General features: G+C 40.3%; 1 protein-coding gene across 2 annotated transcripts in view; it reads left to right on the top strand.

The window, feature by feature from the left end:
- Positions 1-17,597: 17,597 nt before the first annotated feature.
- Positions 17,598-18,957, top strand: part of cmss1 (cms1 ribosomal small subunit homolog) — a 35,804-nt gene continuing 34,444 nt past the window's right edge. For both annotated transcript variants that reach the window (XM_085766010.1, XM_085766009.1), the window contains exon 1: positions 17,598-17,717. In XM_085766010.1, coding sequence (XP_085622136.1) covers positions 17,678-17,717 — 40 coding nt within the window. In that variant the 5' untranslated portion in view covers positions 17,598-17,677. The remainder of the gene's footprint in view (positions 17,718-18,957) is intronic.

Raw genomic sequence — 18,957 nt, 5'->3', positions numbered from 1 at the left:
ACACAGCTGAAAACCCAGGGATTCTCCAGGTGCTGCTTGTGTGCTCTTTTCTTAGCGACTCAAAATTAGCTAACATTCAACCACCTCTCCCAGCAGTCCTTATACAAACCCCTTTTATTTTACTACAGCTTTTATCAAGTCCATTTATTGCCCTTTTCTTCCAAATGTATTTCTCATTTCTCCGCTCTTTCTATGGCAAATCCCAGACCTTTTTATTTCCCATTCTCTTCTTCCTGAAGCCAGACCCGTTGCTTAATCACATCATTTCTGTCCAAAACATTTCAGTCGGGAGGTACTGATAAAAAAAAAAACGAGGGCCTTTTAAGAGTAATTAGTTATTAGGAGTCTTTTGGTGGCAATTAGGCTCCACTGCGAAATAATATTTTATGGGGTAGTCACAGTATACAGTAATATCTAACCTATGCAGTCTGAACACCGGTGGTTGGATGAATATGTTTAGGAGCTCGCCAGATATAACATTTGGGCAGCTGCTTGTGACTTCTGCTCGGCTTTCAACAAAAATAAAACCTCCTCGCCAACGCTGACAGCGAGCAGGACGGCGAGTGCATCAGATATCTCAACTTATCTTCAGTTTCATCTGCTCACCACATCAGCTTCTCTGCATCATCATTCAGCTACTGTCTGACTTCAGAGTCTTTTTTACTGCAAATAATTCAATTTTAATCTTCAGCTGCTCTTCCCCCCAGTTGAATCAGAGGAGCTGTGCAACAGTACAAAGACTCTGCTCTTACATGTTGCAGCCCGAGCTGCCCGGATCGTTGCGTTTTCCTTTTTCTGTCTGTATGTTGACATGAAGAGGTTCTCACTTCTCATGCGCCGTCTGTGTGTTTGCGTGATGCACAAGTTAAAACCAGAAGCAGGTCAGGAGTGAAATCAACCATCAGGTTGTTGGTGTGATGGAAAATAGACGATTGTTAATTCATGTTGCTGATGAATAAGTGAGTGGCTCCAGCGTTGGGGGCCAGGCTTAAAGGCACGGGGCATATGGGGAATGAGGAGGGGCACAGATGCTCCTCAGGGCCAGAGGGCTGGTAGGCAAACTTAAGAGGGACACAGAGAGGGGAGAGGAGACACCGGGGCTAGCATGTGAACACGGAGACAAAAAGCGAAAAGAGAGAAGCATGTTCACTCGGCCTCAAAAGCAAACTCTGGTCCCACTGTGCAGAACTAACCCCCCTAACTCAGCTCCTGAACCCAGCGTCTGAAGTGCCGCTTCACAGCAGAGGCCCGAAGAGACGCTGCTTTAAGAGGTTTGCCTCTGAGAATTAGGCCCCTGTCCTCCTCTGACCTCCAACAAAAGTAAACAGCTCAAAGAGGGAAAACTTCTGCAGCCATGACAGAGACAAACCACACAGACATGAACTGTAAGGACAACAAACAGATACTGCTATCACCATTTCCATCTATCCCTTTATAATCCCTTTAAAATATATCAGTGCTCAGTCAGAACTGCACACATGCTGCAGACATGCACACACACACAGACACAAGAAAACACACACAAATGTACACATTTTGCAGAGCCACCCCACCGAGCACCGAGGAGGATCTCAGCTCCATCTACTGGTGGCGTCGTGAATAAGCGGCAGCATTTTTGGCTGAGGGGAAATAAACACCAACCCAGTTCCCTGAAATCATTTTCTCCACAGTCTTTGCCAAGCCTCTCTCTTTCCATTTACACCTCCTTCAAGCCAAGAAACTAATCTGACATGGTTAGTCACAGTTTGCCAGTGCAGCACTATACGGTATCTTTTATCATGCACAAAGACCTTCTATTATATCACAGGATGAAGAAGGTATAGTTTCAGATTAGATTAGATCCAAATCTTGATATCGAGCAATGCACATGGTAACGTCTGTTTATAAAAGACGATTCAAAACAACAATAATTTATGCTACAAAAACTGTTCAACTCTCATAAAATCTGATTTTTAGAATCTTTTGCAAATGAAAAACTGAAATATCACATTGATATTAGTTGTCAGTCCTTTTTACTCAGCACATATTGGAGGCGACAACAGCCTCGAGTATCCCTGGATATGATGCAACTTTTCACACCTGGATTTGGGGGGATTTCCTGCCAATCTTCTCTGCAGATCTTGTCTGTCAGGTTGGATGGTGACTGTGAGCGGGCGGCCATTTTCAGGTCTCCCTAGAGATGTTCAATTGGGTTCAAGTCACGGCTCTGGCTCAGCTCGCTCAAGGACATTCACTGAGCTGTCCCTAAGCCACTCCTGCCTCGTCTTGGCTGTGAGCTTAGGGTCACTGCCCAGTTGGAGGGTGAACATCCAGCCCAGTCCAAGCCCCATGTTTTCATTAAGATATCTCCGTATTTTTGCTTTGCCTATAATGTAGACATATTCATGTATATGTGTGCACATAGGTGAAGACTTCTCTCAGTTTATTGTCTGTAATGTTTGAGATCTGAAACAATCTTGAGTCATTTTCTCTATGTAGTTCTGTTGGTCTATACAGCTTGTATGCATAAAGGGGTATTTCCCTGGCTTTATGACGTCCTTCCGGCAAAGTGGTACCTTCTTCCTAAGCACTTCCAATCCTTCTTCCCCTAAGTGCTTTATTGTTGTGTAACATACATGTCTTTTTCAGGGATCGTCATTCTCATGTTCACAAGTGCTGCTTTTAAACCAGAGGCCATAAACTGAGCATTTAAATATCCTCAAAAATACTGTCCTGATTTAGTGTTTCAATATATATATTCTTTTGTTTGTTCTCTCTCCAGATTTAGATTGTTAACACATATATGTATTTTTAACAAATGCTTTCAAGAGCACATCTGCCGCCTCCCTGAAATTTTTATTTCCCCCATTATCTCCTGCCTACCTGCCTATACCCCCATTACCTAGTCCTGATTCTTTCCTCACTATTGTTTGCTTCTTTTTTTGTTGTTGCCTGAATGCCATGTTTCTTTCCTTTACTGCTTTGTCACATTCTACCACCGCACTAGTTTCCTTGTAACCCTCATTGTACTTCCTGGTGTTGCTTCTTCTGCAGCATTCACAATAACATCTTATGAACATTTTTTTTTTTACTTTATATTCTCCTTTATCTAAATCTGGTTTCCATCTGCCACCTTTCTCACAATTTCAAACAGATAATACCACTTCTAGTTGTTGCCTGCATAGATCAGTGCGTATCCAGGTTCCCTGTCCATCATTCAGACATCGTATTCTTCCCTGTCAATTAGTTTATCACCATTTTCACCTTTTCTTTCTTTCTGTTTGCACATTTATATATTTTTTATATGACTGCAGGAGAAATGTGACTTGATTCTGCTGTGCATCTATGTGTAAATGCATCTTTATAATCCCATAACCACCATATGCAACACTGTGTTGTCCCCCCGAGCCACAGCATTCCCATATTCATGGAGCTACACGTCCCTTTCAGCAGTTGCAGTCGTCAACAGAATATGGTATCGCCCTGTCCGCCGGAGCTGATGCACGAGTGTTTTCTGCAGTCTTTGATCACTATACCCGCTCTCCAGGCTGGATGCTGTGTGTGGAGTTTCTATCATATATACAGGCTCAGGAAAGGGCAGCTCTTACCATAAGCTGCAATACATGCTCAAGTGCACACCATGTTAACTTACTGTAACATGCCATGATTCAGCCCTGTCAGAGAGAGCTGCTTGTCAAGACCACAAGTACCTAAGTATCTGATGAGGAGAGTGGGCACACAGCCTCTCATGAACATAAATTCAAGGGATAAAAGCTGAACTCATAAACAGCTTTGTTTCTTGTTACTCAAAATTACACCATTTACAAAATGAAAGCCTTTCAATTTTGATGAGAGTCCCTATATCGTGGGTTTTCTTTAGTCTCAACAAAGCGTGTGCTACAGAGACACCCTGTAGATGTCCACAAGGGAAGCACTCGATCAATTCAGAAAAATAAAATAAAATATCAATAACCACATACAGGACATTTCTTACAGTATAATCACTGCATATGTTCAATAAATCCAATCATTAAATGTTCAAAAGATCCTTCAGGTTTAGGATGTGCTAACTGGGGCTTTGGTAAACCTCTGCCAACTTTCTTAGCAGCACAAATTACTTTTTTACAATATTTTTTAACAAAAGTGAGTACTGTGAAACCATTTGTGTTTATCCACCCCATATAAGACTTGAGCGTACCCTTTCTTTAGCCATTATACTCTCTCCTCAGCATGAGCTGGCTGCAGAGGCAGGGAGAATAAAAACAGACAAGAGGTTAATGATAATAGTACGATGGGAGATAGGATTGTCTGTGGAGGTTTGTGTACTCATTCGCTCTTATTACAAAGCCATAACATTTCCCTATTACCTTAACCAGCACGATGTTGGTGTGTAAAAACATACAGAGTCAGCGCACAAAATACATGAAAACATCTCTATTCTGTTTGTTGCTTGCTGAGCAGTTTGTCGGATTAAGTTCTTATTGGCCTTTTACTTTTTATTGCAGTTACAGTAAAGTTCAATGATAGTTGTCATCAACTCCATTAATCTCCAGTTCTTTACCTCACCTGGTTGCGTGCCCATCACAGCTGCTCTGCTCTGCTGTTTGTTGTGTGTGTGCAGCTCAGCAACAGAGAAGCAGTGATGATAAATGATAAATAGGAAGTAAATATATGGCAGTTAAAAGTGGAGGCTACATGGCAGCTAACTGTGACCGCCCTAAATGGCCTATTATCAGGTAACTGTTCTATTCTAACTGATTACTGTAAGGCCCTGTACTGATGGTACTGGTCCATGACCTGCATGTCGGTGACCGCTGCCCTTTCAGATGAGATTAACTCTCATTGCACATGTTTCAGTTTAGCTTTTAAAAACATAAAGCTCACAGAGTCAGATAGCAGTACTAATGGATGGAAACAGGAAGATTTTTGCTAAATAACCATTTCTGGATTACAACAGGGAGAAGGAAGGGATAAAATAAAATAAAAAAGCTATACAATTATTACATGACAGATCAAATTTAGGCTACCAGGCATATAATATGCAGGTGTATCATATTTCAGTGAATATAGCCTACACCACTCCCAGGTGAGAACAGTGTGGAAGCCACTTTGTAGCCCTTGCATTCAGCTGATAATTATAACAACATGGCGGGAGTTCATACATTAAAGACACATAATCAAATTGTTCTCGCAGAATAAACAGCAGGGCAGAGATGTATGAACAACGAGTCCCCGGCAGCAGCAGCTACAGCCTGGAAACACAGACAAAACAGCACGTTGCTAGGCACCTGTCTGAATGTCACTCTGTGAGTCGTGTGTGCAGCACCGCTCTCCACGATCTGCTCTCAATCTGACTGCTTCTCCTGGCTCAGAGCAAAAACCTATAAGAAGTCCACTTATTCACGGTTGCCCATAAAGTTGGGATAATTTTGTTTTCAGACAGAGTCCTCTTTGTATTACTCTGATAAAGGTTAATTGTGGTTTAATTTACATAATATACAGTATATGTTTGGAAGAGATTGATCAATATAGTTTTGAGAAGATATACACTTTATCTATCAAGAATAAATCACATTATAAGTTATATTGAGTTGAAGTTATGCAAAATGACTTCTTTCATATTTTTTGCAATTGTACATTTTTAAACATTATTCTTAATGCATTGTTATACATTTGTCCAATCATTTTGACATACAGGGAAAATGTGTAAAACTTTTCACTTTCACAATTATATAGGCCATTATGAACCATTTATAAACTCATCCTAACAATAATTGAATAATGTGCTCAATTAAACACGGTTGCCCATAAAGTTGGAATAATTTTTAATTCCTGCTGTAAATGTTAATTGTGCTTAAATTTCACAGTGATATGTTTGGAGGAGAAAGTTTTGAGAAGATATACACTTTAGCTATCAAGAATAAATCACATCGGCAACCATGTATTTCACTAATGTCTAGCCATTACAGCACTGTGCTCCTCTTTGAAACACAAGAAATCAAAAGCTCAGAGAGAGAAAAAGAACAGAGCTTTAGTTTATTTTATCCATATGAACAAAACCAAGTTGAATAAGTATCTGCATCAATCACAGTGACAGTGTCAACATGCTGATTTCTAAATGTTTGCTTAATCGTTAGCTCAGTGAAGGTTGTGTCTTTGAGGATGAGGAGTTCCTCACAGGTCATTTGAACTCATTTCTGACTAGTGGAAGGTTAATGCTGTAAATGCACATCAGACAAAATGGTATTTCAGAGCTGCAGTCACTTGGGGGGGGGGTGGTGTTGTGAAGAGAGGGGAAGGGGGCTTGGAGCAGGAATCTCAATTATTTTGACTACTTTATGTAGATGTGGCACTATTTCTGGTTAGATTCTGCTGGCAGTGTGCTTTTCTTATTCTTATCACCAGCGACAGCAGAACAGCAGAATAATAAAATCTATTGTGTAGCTACTTGTAAAATTCCCCTCCCAACAGCCAGAGCTTGTGGGACATTTCCTGAGATTAACTTTTTTTTTTTTTTGTTAGTTGACATGGAAAAAAAACCCCACTGCATGACACTCGAACATTTCAATGCAAAGGGGGTTTCAGATAACATTCACTGAATATTTACACAGGTAAAGTGGTGACTAGATAACTGCCCCTCTGAATCAGCATATAGCAGCTATGAGTCTGTTGCCATGTGTGTGTGTGTGTGTGTATGTGTGTGTGTGTGTGTGTCCTGCTTCTCCCATCTTCCTAAAAATTACAGACAAATACATCAATTTGTTATCAATGGAAACAGCTGCTCAGGGACTGATTGTAAAATGGTAATAAGCTGCAGAGACCGGTGACAAGACAAATATCCCTCTTAGGAGCATCTTTTTAAGAAACCACAACCTGCTCTTCTCACAGCGCTATCTCTGCCTCAGATCAGAAAATGGATTGCTGCCGTACGTATAAAGGATTCCCCTCCTCTCACCGACCGGTCCTACACACTGCATTATTGAACAAAGCGCGCAGCAGCAACACACTGGTTGTGTCCGCTTTATTCGACATGAGTTCAGGGCAACACAACAACACAACAACAGGATTCAATAATGTTGCTTCGGGTCAGTGTTGTTTGTTTGGGTGAAAGAAGTTTGTGTGTTAATTTGTGTGTAGATGAGAGTCGGTCTTTATCCCCTCTGATGAAAAGAACATTATGTATTGGTGAAGCAGAGATTTCCTTAATAATATCACACTCACACACACACACACAGAGTTACAGAGGGTGGCAGTGACCGGCTAATAGCTTCTCTAAGGATGAGATCCAACCTAATTTACACCATGCAAATTCCCTGTGGTGCCTGCTGCACCTACAGGACGACCATATTAATGTTCAGTGTGCGTCAGTGGACTTTGCTGCTGTCAGGGACAGAAAGAAGAAACTACAGTGGGCTCGTAAAAGGAAGAGAGAGAGAGAAAGAGGAATAAAAACAGAGAAAGAAGGAGAGGGAGAAAGATGTGTTTCACTGCTACTTATCTCTTTGATATCCACTGTTCCAGGCTGAGAAACGCCCCAAATTATTCTTTTCGTCTTTTATTCATGACCTGCGGGACATCCTGACTTAGCCTCTTACCGCTTTGCTCCAAGTCAAACTCGATCTCCCACCCTCTCTCTCTTTTATTCTCCTCATTCTTTCATTTCTCATCTTATCATCCCCATGTGTGATATCGCATTAAGTTTATGCATTCATGAGTGATCACTTATTTACATAAAGTATATAACGCAGTGCTGGGGGCTGGGTAATAGAGGCCGCCCTAAGAGCATTAGCATGTATGTTTTTTCATAATTACGATCACCGGTAATTATGCATTGATGGAAGTAATGTCCATTTGAGAAATTAATCATGACTATTTATGATGAGTAAATGGATTCCTGCTGTTACATTATATATGTATAATTAGTTTAAAATATACTTGTCTTCGAATCTGATAAAGTTGCTGATGTAACATTAAACTTTTATTTGTGCAAGTGAAATTAGTCAGACGATGGTATAATTTTGGTTTTAAATATGCTTTTGTTATCTTATGAGGTTATTTCCAAAATGAATGAGCATAAATGAATTCAAAATTGAAGCATCTTAACCAATTCTCTATACTGTATTGTGATACATCTTTCATCGACACTTTTTGGGATTTTTATCAACATAAGTTCAGGTTCTCATGGATGGGTTGGGATGAAACAGCAGTAGCTTGGTTTATTTCAGGAGTATTTGATTGGTTTATCTTTAGCAATCTGCTGCTATTGAAGGTTTAATGTCATCGTGCCATCTTAGTCTAGGAGGTGAGAGCAGGTAATAAGCCACAGTGCAGATGCAGCTCCTCGGATAATAAATCATTTGGAGCCCCAAAAAAAGAGCAACTGCACACCAAGATGTAGATGGTTTATCTTGGGGGAAGAATATTCCTCCTGGCTGTGTTCCTATTGACACGAAAAACGTTATCAAGTGAGTGGGGTCAGTATTTAATATCTGCATTTTTATGCTCATAGGAAGCAGCAGTGTGAATATTAGAAGCTATTGTGTTTGTTCAGCGCCTGAAGGTCTTGCAGTCCAATAACCAGCTATGCAGTCAACAGTCCACAAGAGTAAACAGTAAATCAGAAACACAAATATTTCCTCAAATGTTACAGCACAAAGATTTAACGAGGTCACTTAATGACATGAAAATCTTAATTTTTCAGTCTCTATTGCATAGAGTTGCCATATTGCAAGAAAATACCATTTCTTCATAACTTCCTGATGTTTCTATAACCAGTGATGTTCTTGAATGACTTCAATCAACATTTAAAACCCCTATTATATCCCGATAACCTCCATCTGAAGAAGAGAATTTTCCAGTTTTTCATAAAGCATATATATATATATATGAACGCTATTATCAATATATTTCAATAAAATTTCTGTCTTTTGGGGCATCATATAGCTCAGTGGGTTGTGCAGGTGCCCCATCTCCAGAGTCCTTACTGCAGCGCCCCAGTTCGATTGCACCCGGCGACCCCCCGAAAAAAAATATTACTGTCTTTTCCTTCATTGAATTAGCCATGCTGCCAAATGGCATCATTGCACAACATCAAACTGTTTAGTCAGCGGAGCCACTGAATTTCAAAGTTTTTAAAGTTGCTTTAAATGCCAAGTCTCAATATTTTTGCTGTGACAGTTCAAGAGTGTCACCGTTTACTTTACTTTCTCATTTTTTCTAAGTGACAGCATAATGACATTTTGGAAATGCTATAGGTTAAGTTATTAAAACTACGTATGTAACATTTCCCCCATGATATAGGGTTTGGGTTATAATAATGTGAGCTGTAGAGTGGTTTTCAATTTATTAAAACCCACTTTGAACCAAGCTGAAGTGTTCATTTGTAAGAAAAAAACAACAACGTCATATGCAATAAAACAAATGGCTGCTCTGGAGCCTTTGATCATTTCACATAATCCGAATAAAGAGAGATTTTTGTAAACATATCCTAGTTGAACAAGTTAAATCTGAAACATGACATGAAATATTATCTGCAAAGTGTTTATTAAGTATAAAAAGTAAAAGCACTTGCTCTGATGAGATATCATATATTATTTACTTCTATACTTGTGCATTGATGCAGAAGTGACATTTTACTGTTGCAGCTGGCTGAAGTGGAGCCCCAGGTCATTTACTCCTACCACTTTGGCCTCCTCCAAAGGGTTAATATAAATCTGAGAGGTCATAAGATGATTAATGGGAGAGAGAAAAAAAGAAAAAACAAAGTTCTGCAACATAAATTTTGTATTAAAAGTATTACATAACTCAGCTTCTCTGGACCTTGAAAAGTTATCTAAATGAAACTTAAGTTGAGAGGGGAAATGTGTCTTTGCTGGAACTACTAACAACTCAGACATCTAAAGTGTGAGAAGTGATGCTGCGTCTGTGAGAGATCACACACCAAGTCGGTCTGGAAACGCGAAGCTTCAGTCTTTTGCAGCACGTTATCATATGTTAATGTGAACTCTTCATTTGAATACTAATCTAGTGCCTAGTTCTCGTGGAGTTGCATATGGCTATTTCCATTTTTCTTTTAAAAGCTCTCACCCATTTAGCTAAAGGCCAAAGGTCTTTCTTGTAAAATGATGTTGAAATCATGTTCATTGTGACCCTCAGTCCCGTCTTTCATTTATACACTCTGCTGAAAACATCAGGATCCTGCTGCATCTCCCGGGCGAACACCTTCACACAGCACACAGCATAAACTCAGAGGTCTGCAACAATAGGAGCGAATCAAATTTGTGTAAATGTCAACTCTCTATTGTTGACCAACAATCGATGGAGGCAGACATTTGATGCATTTGGTCTTTTCGGGGCCGAAGTTTAATTCAATAATATTCACACCGAGTTCCAGAGCAATTGCTATTGATGGCTACTAAGAGCCTGACAATGGGCTCGCACAAACTGCTCTGCAGATTTGTTGCTTCTGAAGTGCATTAGGGACCACTAGTGTTTAAGGTTGTTTTTACTTTTGGCTGAGCAACTTTTCAATACAATTCCATCCTGGATTTGATCTATATCTGGAGGTGAATAGATTGTTGGTTTGTGTATCGGATTCACAAAGCCTCCTACTTCTCAATATCATAACAAACTGTGATGGAAACCCAATGAATTTAAAGCTTTATTGAGTTTATACTGAGGAAATACATAATCCACATAACTCTAAAACTGAACAAACTTTGTTTGAGTTCACAATCCTATTCTTTGTTTTGCTGTTCTGTGGGCAGCTGGTTAAAGAAGTAGACGCTATCTGAAATCTCCAATTGTATTTGTTGCACAGGCTTCTTTTGGGCTGGTAGCAGGAGTCTCAAATGTCATTAAACAAGGTGCAAGTCTGTGTGTTTCCAGATATGATGATGAGAGCATAATTGCTGAGATCCAAATCCAAACCACATCAGCCTTTTCTGCAGTAACACCACTGGTATCCGCTAGCTCATACTAATACTAATAACAATATTTCATTTTAATTAAAGGTGCCTTTCTTGCACTCAAGGACACCATACAATTAATAAAGTATTAAATTTGGACAGAGCAATTGTGCTCATACAGAGAAAGCAATCTTAAACAGATGAGTTTTGAGTGTGGATTTAAGGAGTGGAAGATAGCAAGAGGATTTAGCAATTATCGATAACAAGAGAAAAACTATTGGTTTTGGATAATGTTTCTGTGGAGAACCTCAGTTTTGTCGCTGTTTAATTTGAGGAAAACCAGGATTTTACATCTGCCAAGTGGTCAGTGAGGGAGGAGGATGGGAGGTTGGAAGTGGGTTTATTGGTGAGGCAGAGCTGGTTGTCATCCGCTTAACAGTGGAAGAAAGTTTATGTTATATCTGCGGAATATATTACCAATGGGGAAGGCGGTAAATGGTGAAGAGAGGGGGGCCCAGGACAGAGCCCTGGGGCACCCCTGAAGTGACAGTGGAAGTCGGATGGGAGAGATAAAAGCTGAATGAACCGAGCGAGGCCTAAGAGGTGATAGGATTTGAACCAGTCTAGTGAAGTGTGAGTGATACAGATGGAGGATAATCTACTGAGCAGTCTGGATCCTGGAAGAGTCGTCTCATTAAGCCAACAACACAGGTGTTTGTTCATTTTTCAACTGTCCTGGCCTTTCTCTGCTGGGTCACATAACATCACACAGGCAGTAATGTCCTTGTTGACAGGTGCATTACCCAGAAGTCCCCTCTAACCTTGTTTTGTGCCTGCGCGTCCCCTTGGTGATGTACGTGTTGAGGCAAAAATATGTATGTGTCGCCAAGCTCAGCTGTGTGGATCGCCCTCAGCCCTTTAGCACCGTGACTTCTGCAGCTTAACAACAATCACCCTCTTCACATACCAATAATTAGAGAGGCGACAGGATGTCATGTCACTCTGCCCACGCTGTACAGTCTCTGCTGTCTGCAGCATCAACAGGCTGTGTCCAGGCACTCTGAGGTCTCACACATGGGAGCTGATATTCTGTTCCATCTGCTGGAAACAAAAGGTGTGAATAAAGACGACACATTTGGCATTAAAATGGATGATCTCTTAAGAACAAAGGTCAAATTTCATAATAACAAATGTACTGGGCTGCTGAAAGTTCTGACAAGTTTCTTCCACTTGTACTCCTGAAACACTGTGTGCCAGGTGCGTTAATATCCCAAATTTGCAATTACGATTCAGCACTTTTGAGATCGCTCATATCAACTCACACAAAGCTCATAGAAGGTATAGCTGGAACGACTACATACGCAAAAGCATGTAGATTTGCTGCATAGACTATAAACACTAACACTATCATGCTTTGAAATGCCAGCACATAATCAGAGGATTCAGTTGGACAACATGTCATGGCGTAACCTCCAAGCTGTCGTTTCCTCTCCCGCACACTTGGCAGTGTGTGGCCTTAAAACTTCCATCAGGTGCAGCCTAACCCATGTGGTTAGACAGTTGGTGAGGCTGACAGTGACTGGGACCTATGCCACCATGATCCCTGCTCCGAGATCATTCCTGTCTTACCTCTAACCCCCTGACACTTCTATAGAAAGGCACTGACTTGTTAATCCCATCTGGGGCCACAGATGCGTGAACATATGACCAAAAACTGATGATTACAGACAGAGCTTTTATATCATATATAAATATATTATGACTTAGATGAATTCCTGTATCATATACACCATAGATTCATATGTGAGTTTTGATATGGAAACATTTGTTATCAATGTATTTCAACATCTTTCATATTTTCCTATCAACAAACAGAGTAAAAGCATTGAAAACCAACAAACATGACAGAAAGCAACAGCTACAAATGAATATTTGCATTTGCGTTTAGAATGCAGCACATCTCCATGCAGGTCAGGCTCAGCCAGATGCTCATGAATACAGTTGTAAGTTGAAGACTTGCATGGGAAGTTGCGCGTGGTGCTGAAGTTTTGGAAAGCTCAAGGTCACTTCCTGTTTGTTTGTACTTGGTCGCATACTAGCTGTCAAGCCACTGGGCCACCTTGCTGACTCCTGTGCTCTGACCGTGGCGTGACGTTTACTGTATTTCAATTTGTACTTGTTTGAATCATCACTTTGCTGCGCTGTTGTAGTTAACTTCACACTCTCTTTGGATTGTTCTCTAATTAGACAGGTGCACAGGCACAATTAGGAGAGAAGTAAAAATCAAGTAACCAATCATTTCATCTTTACAGACTACAAAACACACTCCCATGTTGCCTCCTCAGTCCCTCAAACAACTGTAATGTGTTAGCTGTTAAGGAATAAACAAAACACAATCTCAGTGCTGCTCTCACTGGAAGAAAAAACATGAGCACAAATTGAAACGTATATTGTTCAGTGGCTAAAACAAAAGAGGAATTCAGGGGAGAGCAGAGGCACTGTAAAGATCTTGGGTAAAGAGGATAGGGTCTACTTTCATCACTGTGGAAATGCAAAGCATGAGAATAGGTAGGATATAGATGTCTTTGTGGATGCATAGTAATTAACACTGATATTTTTCAAAGCTGTAATTAGTCTGCGTCCATTCTCACTTGCTTGTCCTCCCTCTCTCTCTGTGTGTGTGTTCAGCAGAAAAAGAAAAAAAGTAAAAGAGTGGAGGATGGCAACCAAAAATAACACAACTTCTTGTGATCATTAAAATGAAGAAAGTGGAGGAACAGCTGCTTACAACAAAATAAACACATTAACATCAATGCTCCACAGTGTGCAATCACAGAGGCCTGAAGAGACAGCTGTCCGCCTTTAATTACAATGAGCCTCATCTTCTCTTTCACTCTTTTCCTCTGTTCTCACAAGTTTCTGGACTTTCATTGTGATTGCTTAGATCTTTTTGCATTTTATTTTCCCTCCTTGTGTTGCTACTCATAATGAACGCAGGAGCAGTTTGCTTTGCACAGGTCAATTCAGGCCAGTTACCTCATCTTCGATTGCAGTGTTGATAGAGAAAAGAGAAACATTTAAAGAAATACGTTGAATCATTTTCTTGTGATGTGTCAGATGAAGCGATCAGTATGACTGTCATAACTCATTTGAAACTACAGATAACAGCCAGTTAGCTTAGTTCACTGTAAAAACTGGAAACAGGGTGAAAGCAGCTACAGTAGTCTTTTCTCCAAGCTAAAATAATAAAGCTCTGTGATTTATAGCTTACCTTTTGTTTGATCCATTCAAAAATATCAGCATTAAAATGACAGGCTGAGGATTTACAAAGGGTGTATGTGCCAAGTGCCGAGCCAAGCCAGGCATTTTGCAAAATGTGGAATTACTTTTTGTAAAGTAAACTTAAAGATTAAGGCACAAATCAAATGCTCTTGGCATCTCAAAGACATCCTCAATAGGTTGGGCTTCATATTCCATGTTTAATCCTCACCAGACAATGCACACAAGCACAATTTTCTATGACCAACACTTACTCAAAAGAGTACATTAGCATAATTCCCGACATATCTCTTTGACCTCTCCTTTTTTTCATTTGCGAACACTTTTCTCTTTCAAAATACACTCTCGCCTCCACACAGAGGTTGGCTGATTAACACGGGAAAAGCAGATTTAACAAGTTTAACAAGTTTCCCCGGGGTCTTGCGGCAAACAATTGCGCTTTTGCACAGCATATTGTTCCTGGTGAAAATGCAGCCAAACGATGAACAGAGAGAATGACAAATGAGGGAGAGGCCTGTGTTTTACAGGAATGATGCTTAATTACATTCAAAGCTGCCATTTAGAGTCCATTGTCCTGCCTGAATGTTGGCAGACCTCTGCACAATGTGTTGACTGCATCCTTCCTTTCTCCTTCTTGATTTGTTTCTTCCCCCATTTTAGGGTTACAACGCATAACCATTCTGAACCCGTTATAATTTTCCCCAGTAATCAGTCTGTTCTCTCTCTCTCATTTTTTTTTTCTGGTCGCAAAGCTTTAATCAAACATCTCACAGCCTCTACCAGCCAGAAATGTGTTATTCTGACTAAAACACAAAAAAGCATGCAATTACTCCCAGAGGACCTGTCCCTCCTCTCTGCTACAGCTGCAGAAAGAGGGCACTACTCCAAACGCATCCTCCGCCTCCTCTCTCTCCTCTTCCCTTTCTTCTGTGTTGGAAAATAAGACTGCCCAGCCCAAACCATAATGACAGTGAATAGAAAGATGTGTTTTGTGCTATAGGAACAGTGGGTTACTTGTCTTCTTCTGTGGAAACATCACCTTATAATAAGAAATTAGGATTTATCTTATAATTGCATGTGCCATTTTCTAAAAGTAAAAAGGTCAGCGTTTGAGGTCTCTAACCTAATATAACTTATGGAGCCCTTTTATTAGATAATTAAATGCCAGAGAGATCAAAAGATAAAGGAGAGTGATGTAGCTTTATTCCTCTTTTATTTCCAATAAATCTGTCCATCTAGGCTGATCTATTGATAATAGATCACCTACAGTAACTACAGCTCATGTGAAAAGCTGCTTCAAGGCAACTAAACCGGCAAAACAGTCTCTAACCTACATTGCTCTCTGGTAAAGCATGTCCCCGTTTCTTTCAACATCAAATACAATGGGGAAACACGGTGACTGAGGCATTCATCTGGCCCAGACAAAACAAGGACGACAGAAAATCTCCTGGCTTGCAAAAAGTGTAAAATTCAAACCTCTTTTATGCATTCACACAACCAAACTTGCATAGAGAGACATGGAAATGATGTAGATCATAACTCTCAGTTTAAGATAGGAAGCACTAATACTTCGCTTTATACGTTCTATCTTTTGTAGGGATGTCACGATTACTTGTTTTCACAATTAATCGCGGTATTAAATAAAATTATTTATTCGTAAAGAAAGGTTCCTAAATACCGGCACTTTCCAAAAAAGATTATGTCGGAACCATGTCGGCAGATCAGCGCATCTCGCACGAAACGAAAACAAAGTTACACAACAACCGTGTGTGTAACTTTGTTTTCATTCCGTGCGAGTTGCAGACAGAGATGTGCGCGAGTGGTAAAGTTTGGCTGAAGAAGACTGATTCCCTCCAAACAATGGTTTGTGCCGTGGTTTTTTAAGTTTTTGCAGTCATGTGGCTCTACTTCAGACAGATGACACACAAAATTATTATTATTATTAACAGGGTTTTGTTTGTGTAAAATGTGCATGTCTTGCCAAAGCATATTTAGAAAAAAATGTTGCCTTGGCACACAGCTTTCTTTTTGCTTAAAAAAAAACATTAGAGAATTGAGTACTTTTCCGGGGCAATCATGTAACAGCTTTTACATTACAAATCCAATTTGTTTGTTTTTTTGCCTTGCTTGTCTCACAATGAAAATTAAAGCTAAAGCACTGAGTAGTGTGTGTGTGTGTGTGTGTGAGTGAGAGAGAGAGAGAGTCAGAGCCATATCCAGTACTATGCAACCACTTCTTGCCTAAAAAACAAAATCAGATCTCTCCAGTGAACTTGCACACAGTTTTTCAGTAGATTTAGGTTGTCTCAGTGTCTTCTGTCTCGTCACATAATCCCAGATCGACTCCATCATGTGGAGATCTCGGCTGTGTGGAGGATGGACCATCTGTTGCACTTGCTTGCTCTCCTTATTGCTGAAGATAGATGTTTATGACACTTGCTGTTATCATTTTGCAGAATCTCTTTGGGGCTGCGCAGATGCCTCCCTATTGCATGAGGGCTATGCATCATAAACAGGCTTGTGTTAAGTAATTAAATACTTGAGTGAAAAGCTCAAGTATCTTACCAGAAAAATGCCACCTTTTAGAACTCTCCAGGCACTATTCACTTTAGTTCAGGTGCTTGACAGTTGGGAAGAGACAGCCATTTAATCATAAACTCAAACTGGTGCATTACTTGCTATCTAGAAGCACTAATTCACCAACGTTTCTTTTTAAGTAGTGAGTAACAGAGATGCTTAGGGGAAATATTTCTGAGTAAAGGTACACATTGTATTCAGGAAATGTGTTGGGAAAAAAGTGAAAGTCACCGGAAATTAAAATAATCAAGTTACGGTAAGTGCAGACAGCAACAGTGGGACCAGATTCTGATATTGAACCCCCTTGATTTACTATGACAAGAATAACAAAAAAGAGTGAAATTCATTCTGCTGACTTTCCCATCCATAATAAGGGTGCCCTGTTTATTTCAGTCTGTTATTCCCAAAATTTACATCCTGAAAACTGGAAATGTGTCCTGTCCATCACATAGGCTACTGTTCCCACTGGATTCACAATAACAGGAAGATCACAAATGAATCAAACTCTCAGTGCTGACACATCTATCTACAAAAAAGTAAACCCTGTGAATTTCAGCGTAGTATTGTCATAATTTAACATTATCGCAAGGGTGGAAAGGTCAGTAGCTTACATCTGCAAAACCTTTGCACATTGTTGTATAGCAAGATGCCTTCAGGTTCGCAAGTAAAACACAACATTGTTATTTATCTAACCCGTATAAAGTGAATTGTTAAAATCCTAAATTAAACGCGCAGTCACAGACCTATTTCACCGTCTTGATAGAGTTTAGATTATACTGTCGGCGGGTAAAGGTTTTCTATCTAGAGTTTGTGGTGTCACTGTCTCGTTGTTATTCTAAACTCCATGTGTTTTGAACGTGGTGTCCCTGAACGCATCCCTGCCATGCTCGCTCAGCGGTAGATTTGGATTGGACGCACACTGCAGGCTGAGGAAAATGGGAGACGACTTGGGTGACGAGTGGTGGCAAAACGATGGTAATTAACCTATTATTTTAGTCTTTTACAGTAAACTAATGAGTCTTTACGAGACTTGTGGTGCGGGAGGTTTTACCGGGGCCCTGCTGGCAGTTTTATAACGTTAGGTTGTAGCTGTCGCGAGGTTGGGCATAGCTAACTGTAAGCTAACAGTTACTAGCCATGCAAACGGGAAATATGAGTTTCTGTTGAGTTTACTTTACTGGAGACCATAGCGCCAGGTGCAGAAACATTAAGTAGGCTACAGTCTCTCTGCGTGTGTTAGCTTACCTCTGACTTGCTGGCAGGGGAAGTTAGCGTGTGTTTGTAGCACATGTTGTCACGGGCAGAAGGTGTGTAAGTTACACACGTGTGTGTGTGTGTGAGAAAGTGAATGGAGGGGGGCTCAGTAGGAATTAATTAGGTGAAGTCAACTTTCCTGTGACGTCGCCTGTCCAGCTTCAAGTGAACTAACTCTCCTCTATGTATAAACTTTATGTGTTTATCTCGTTCATCCTCTGCTGCTGTTCCTCCCTCATCTCCTCCATACGTCAACACAGGAAGTTCCCTGTGGCTGTTCCGTGCACGGCTCCATCATGCTCCCATGCATACCAATAGAGGGCACTCATGTACTTCACTCTTAGTACTTATAGTGGGTATTAAGATTGTGTTGAACAGCAAAGTCTGTTTTGAGCTCATGCACACCTCTGGGAAGTCTTATCAACAACAGGTATGTGGGAAAAAACCAGAGCAGATCAAGAACAAAAGAAATTCCCACACACTATTAACTTGCATCAGGTCTTTAATCCTGGACGAAGCAACGTTTCGTCTATACGACCTTCATCAGGCAGAGTTCAGGCATTGAGTACAAAAAAAACCCTTAAATGGACAACACACAAACAAAAATAACCAATTAGAAGCAAGGTGATTAATCACTGCAAGCTGTGTGTGATTAGGTAATCAGGCGAGTATAATCTTGAAGGGACAAGTCACCATAAACAGAAAGTAGTCGATATCAGAATCATCTGGACAAAAACATTACAAAAAATGAAACAAAACATTAAAAAAAACTTGAGTAAACATTGAGGGTACACTGTATATCAGGTATCTAAACTACAGACATATGTAACAAAGAAGGGGTCTTTTTTCCAGTAGATGCCTCTATACATATTAATCTGAGGCACCTCCTGGAAAATAGAGACATCTTTCTTTCCTTTTTCTTTCTGTTCATGGTGATTAATCACCTTGCTTTTAATTGCTT

This window comes from Trachurus japonicus, chromosome 21 (genome assembly GCF_045865225.1).
Source record: "Trachurus japonicus isolate A0001 chromosome 21, Traja_1.0".
Classification (NCBI taxonomy): domain Eukaryota; kingdom Metazoa; phylum Chordata; class Actinopteri; order Carangiformes; family Carangidae; genus Trachurus; species Trachurus japonicus.
This window is presented reverse-complemented; position numbering and strand designations above follow the sequence as displayed.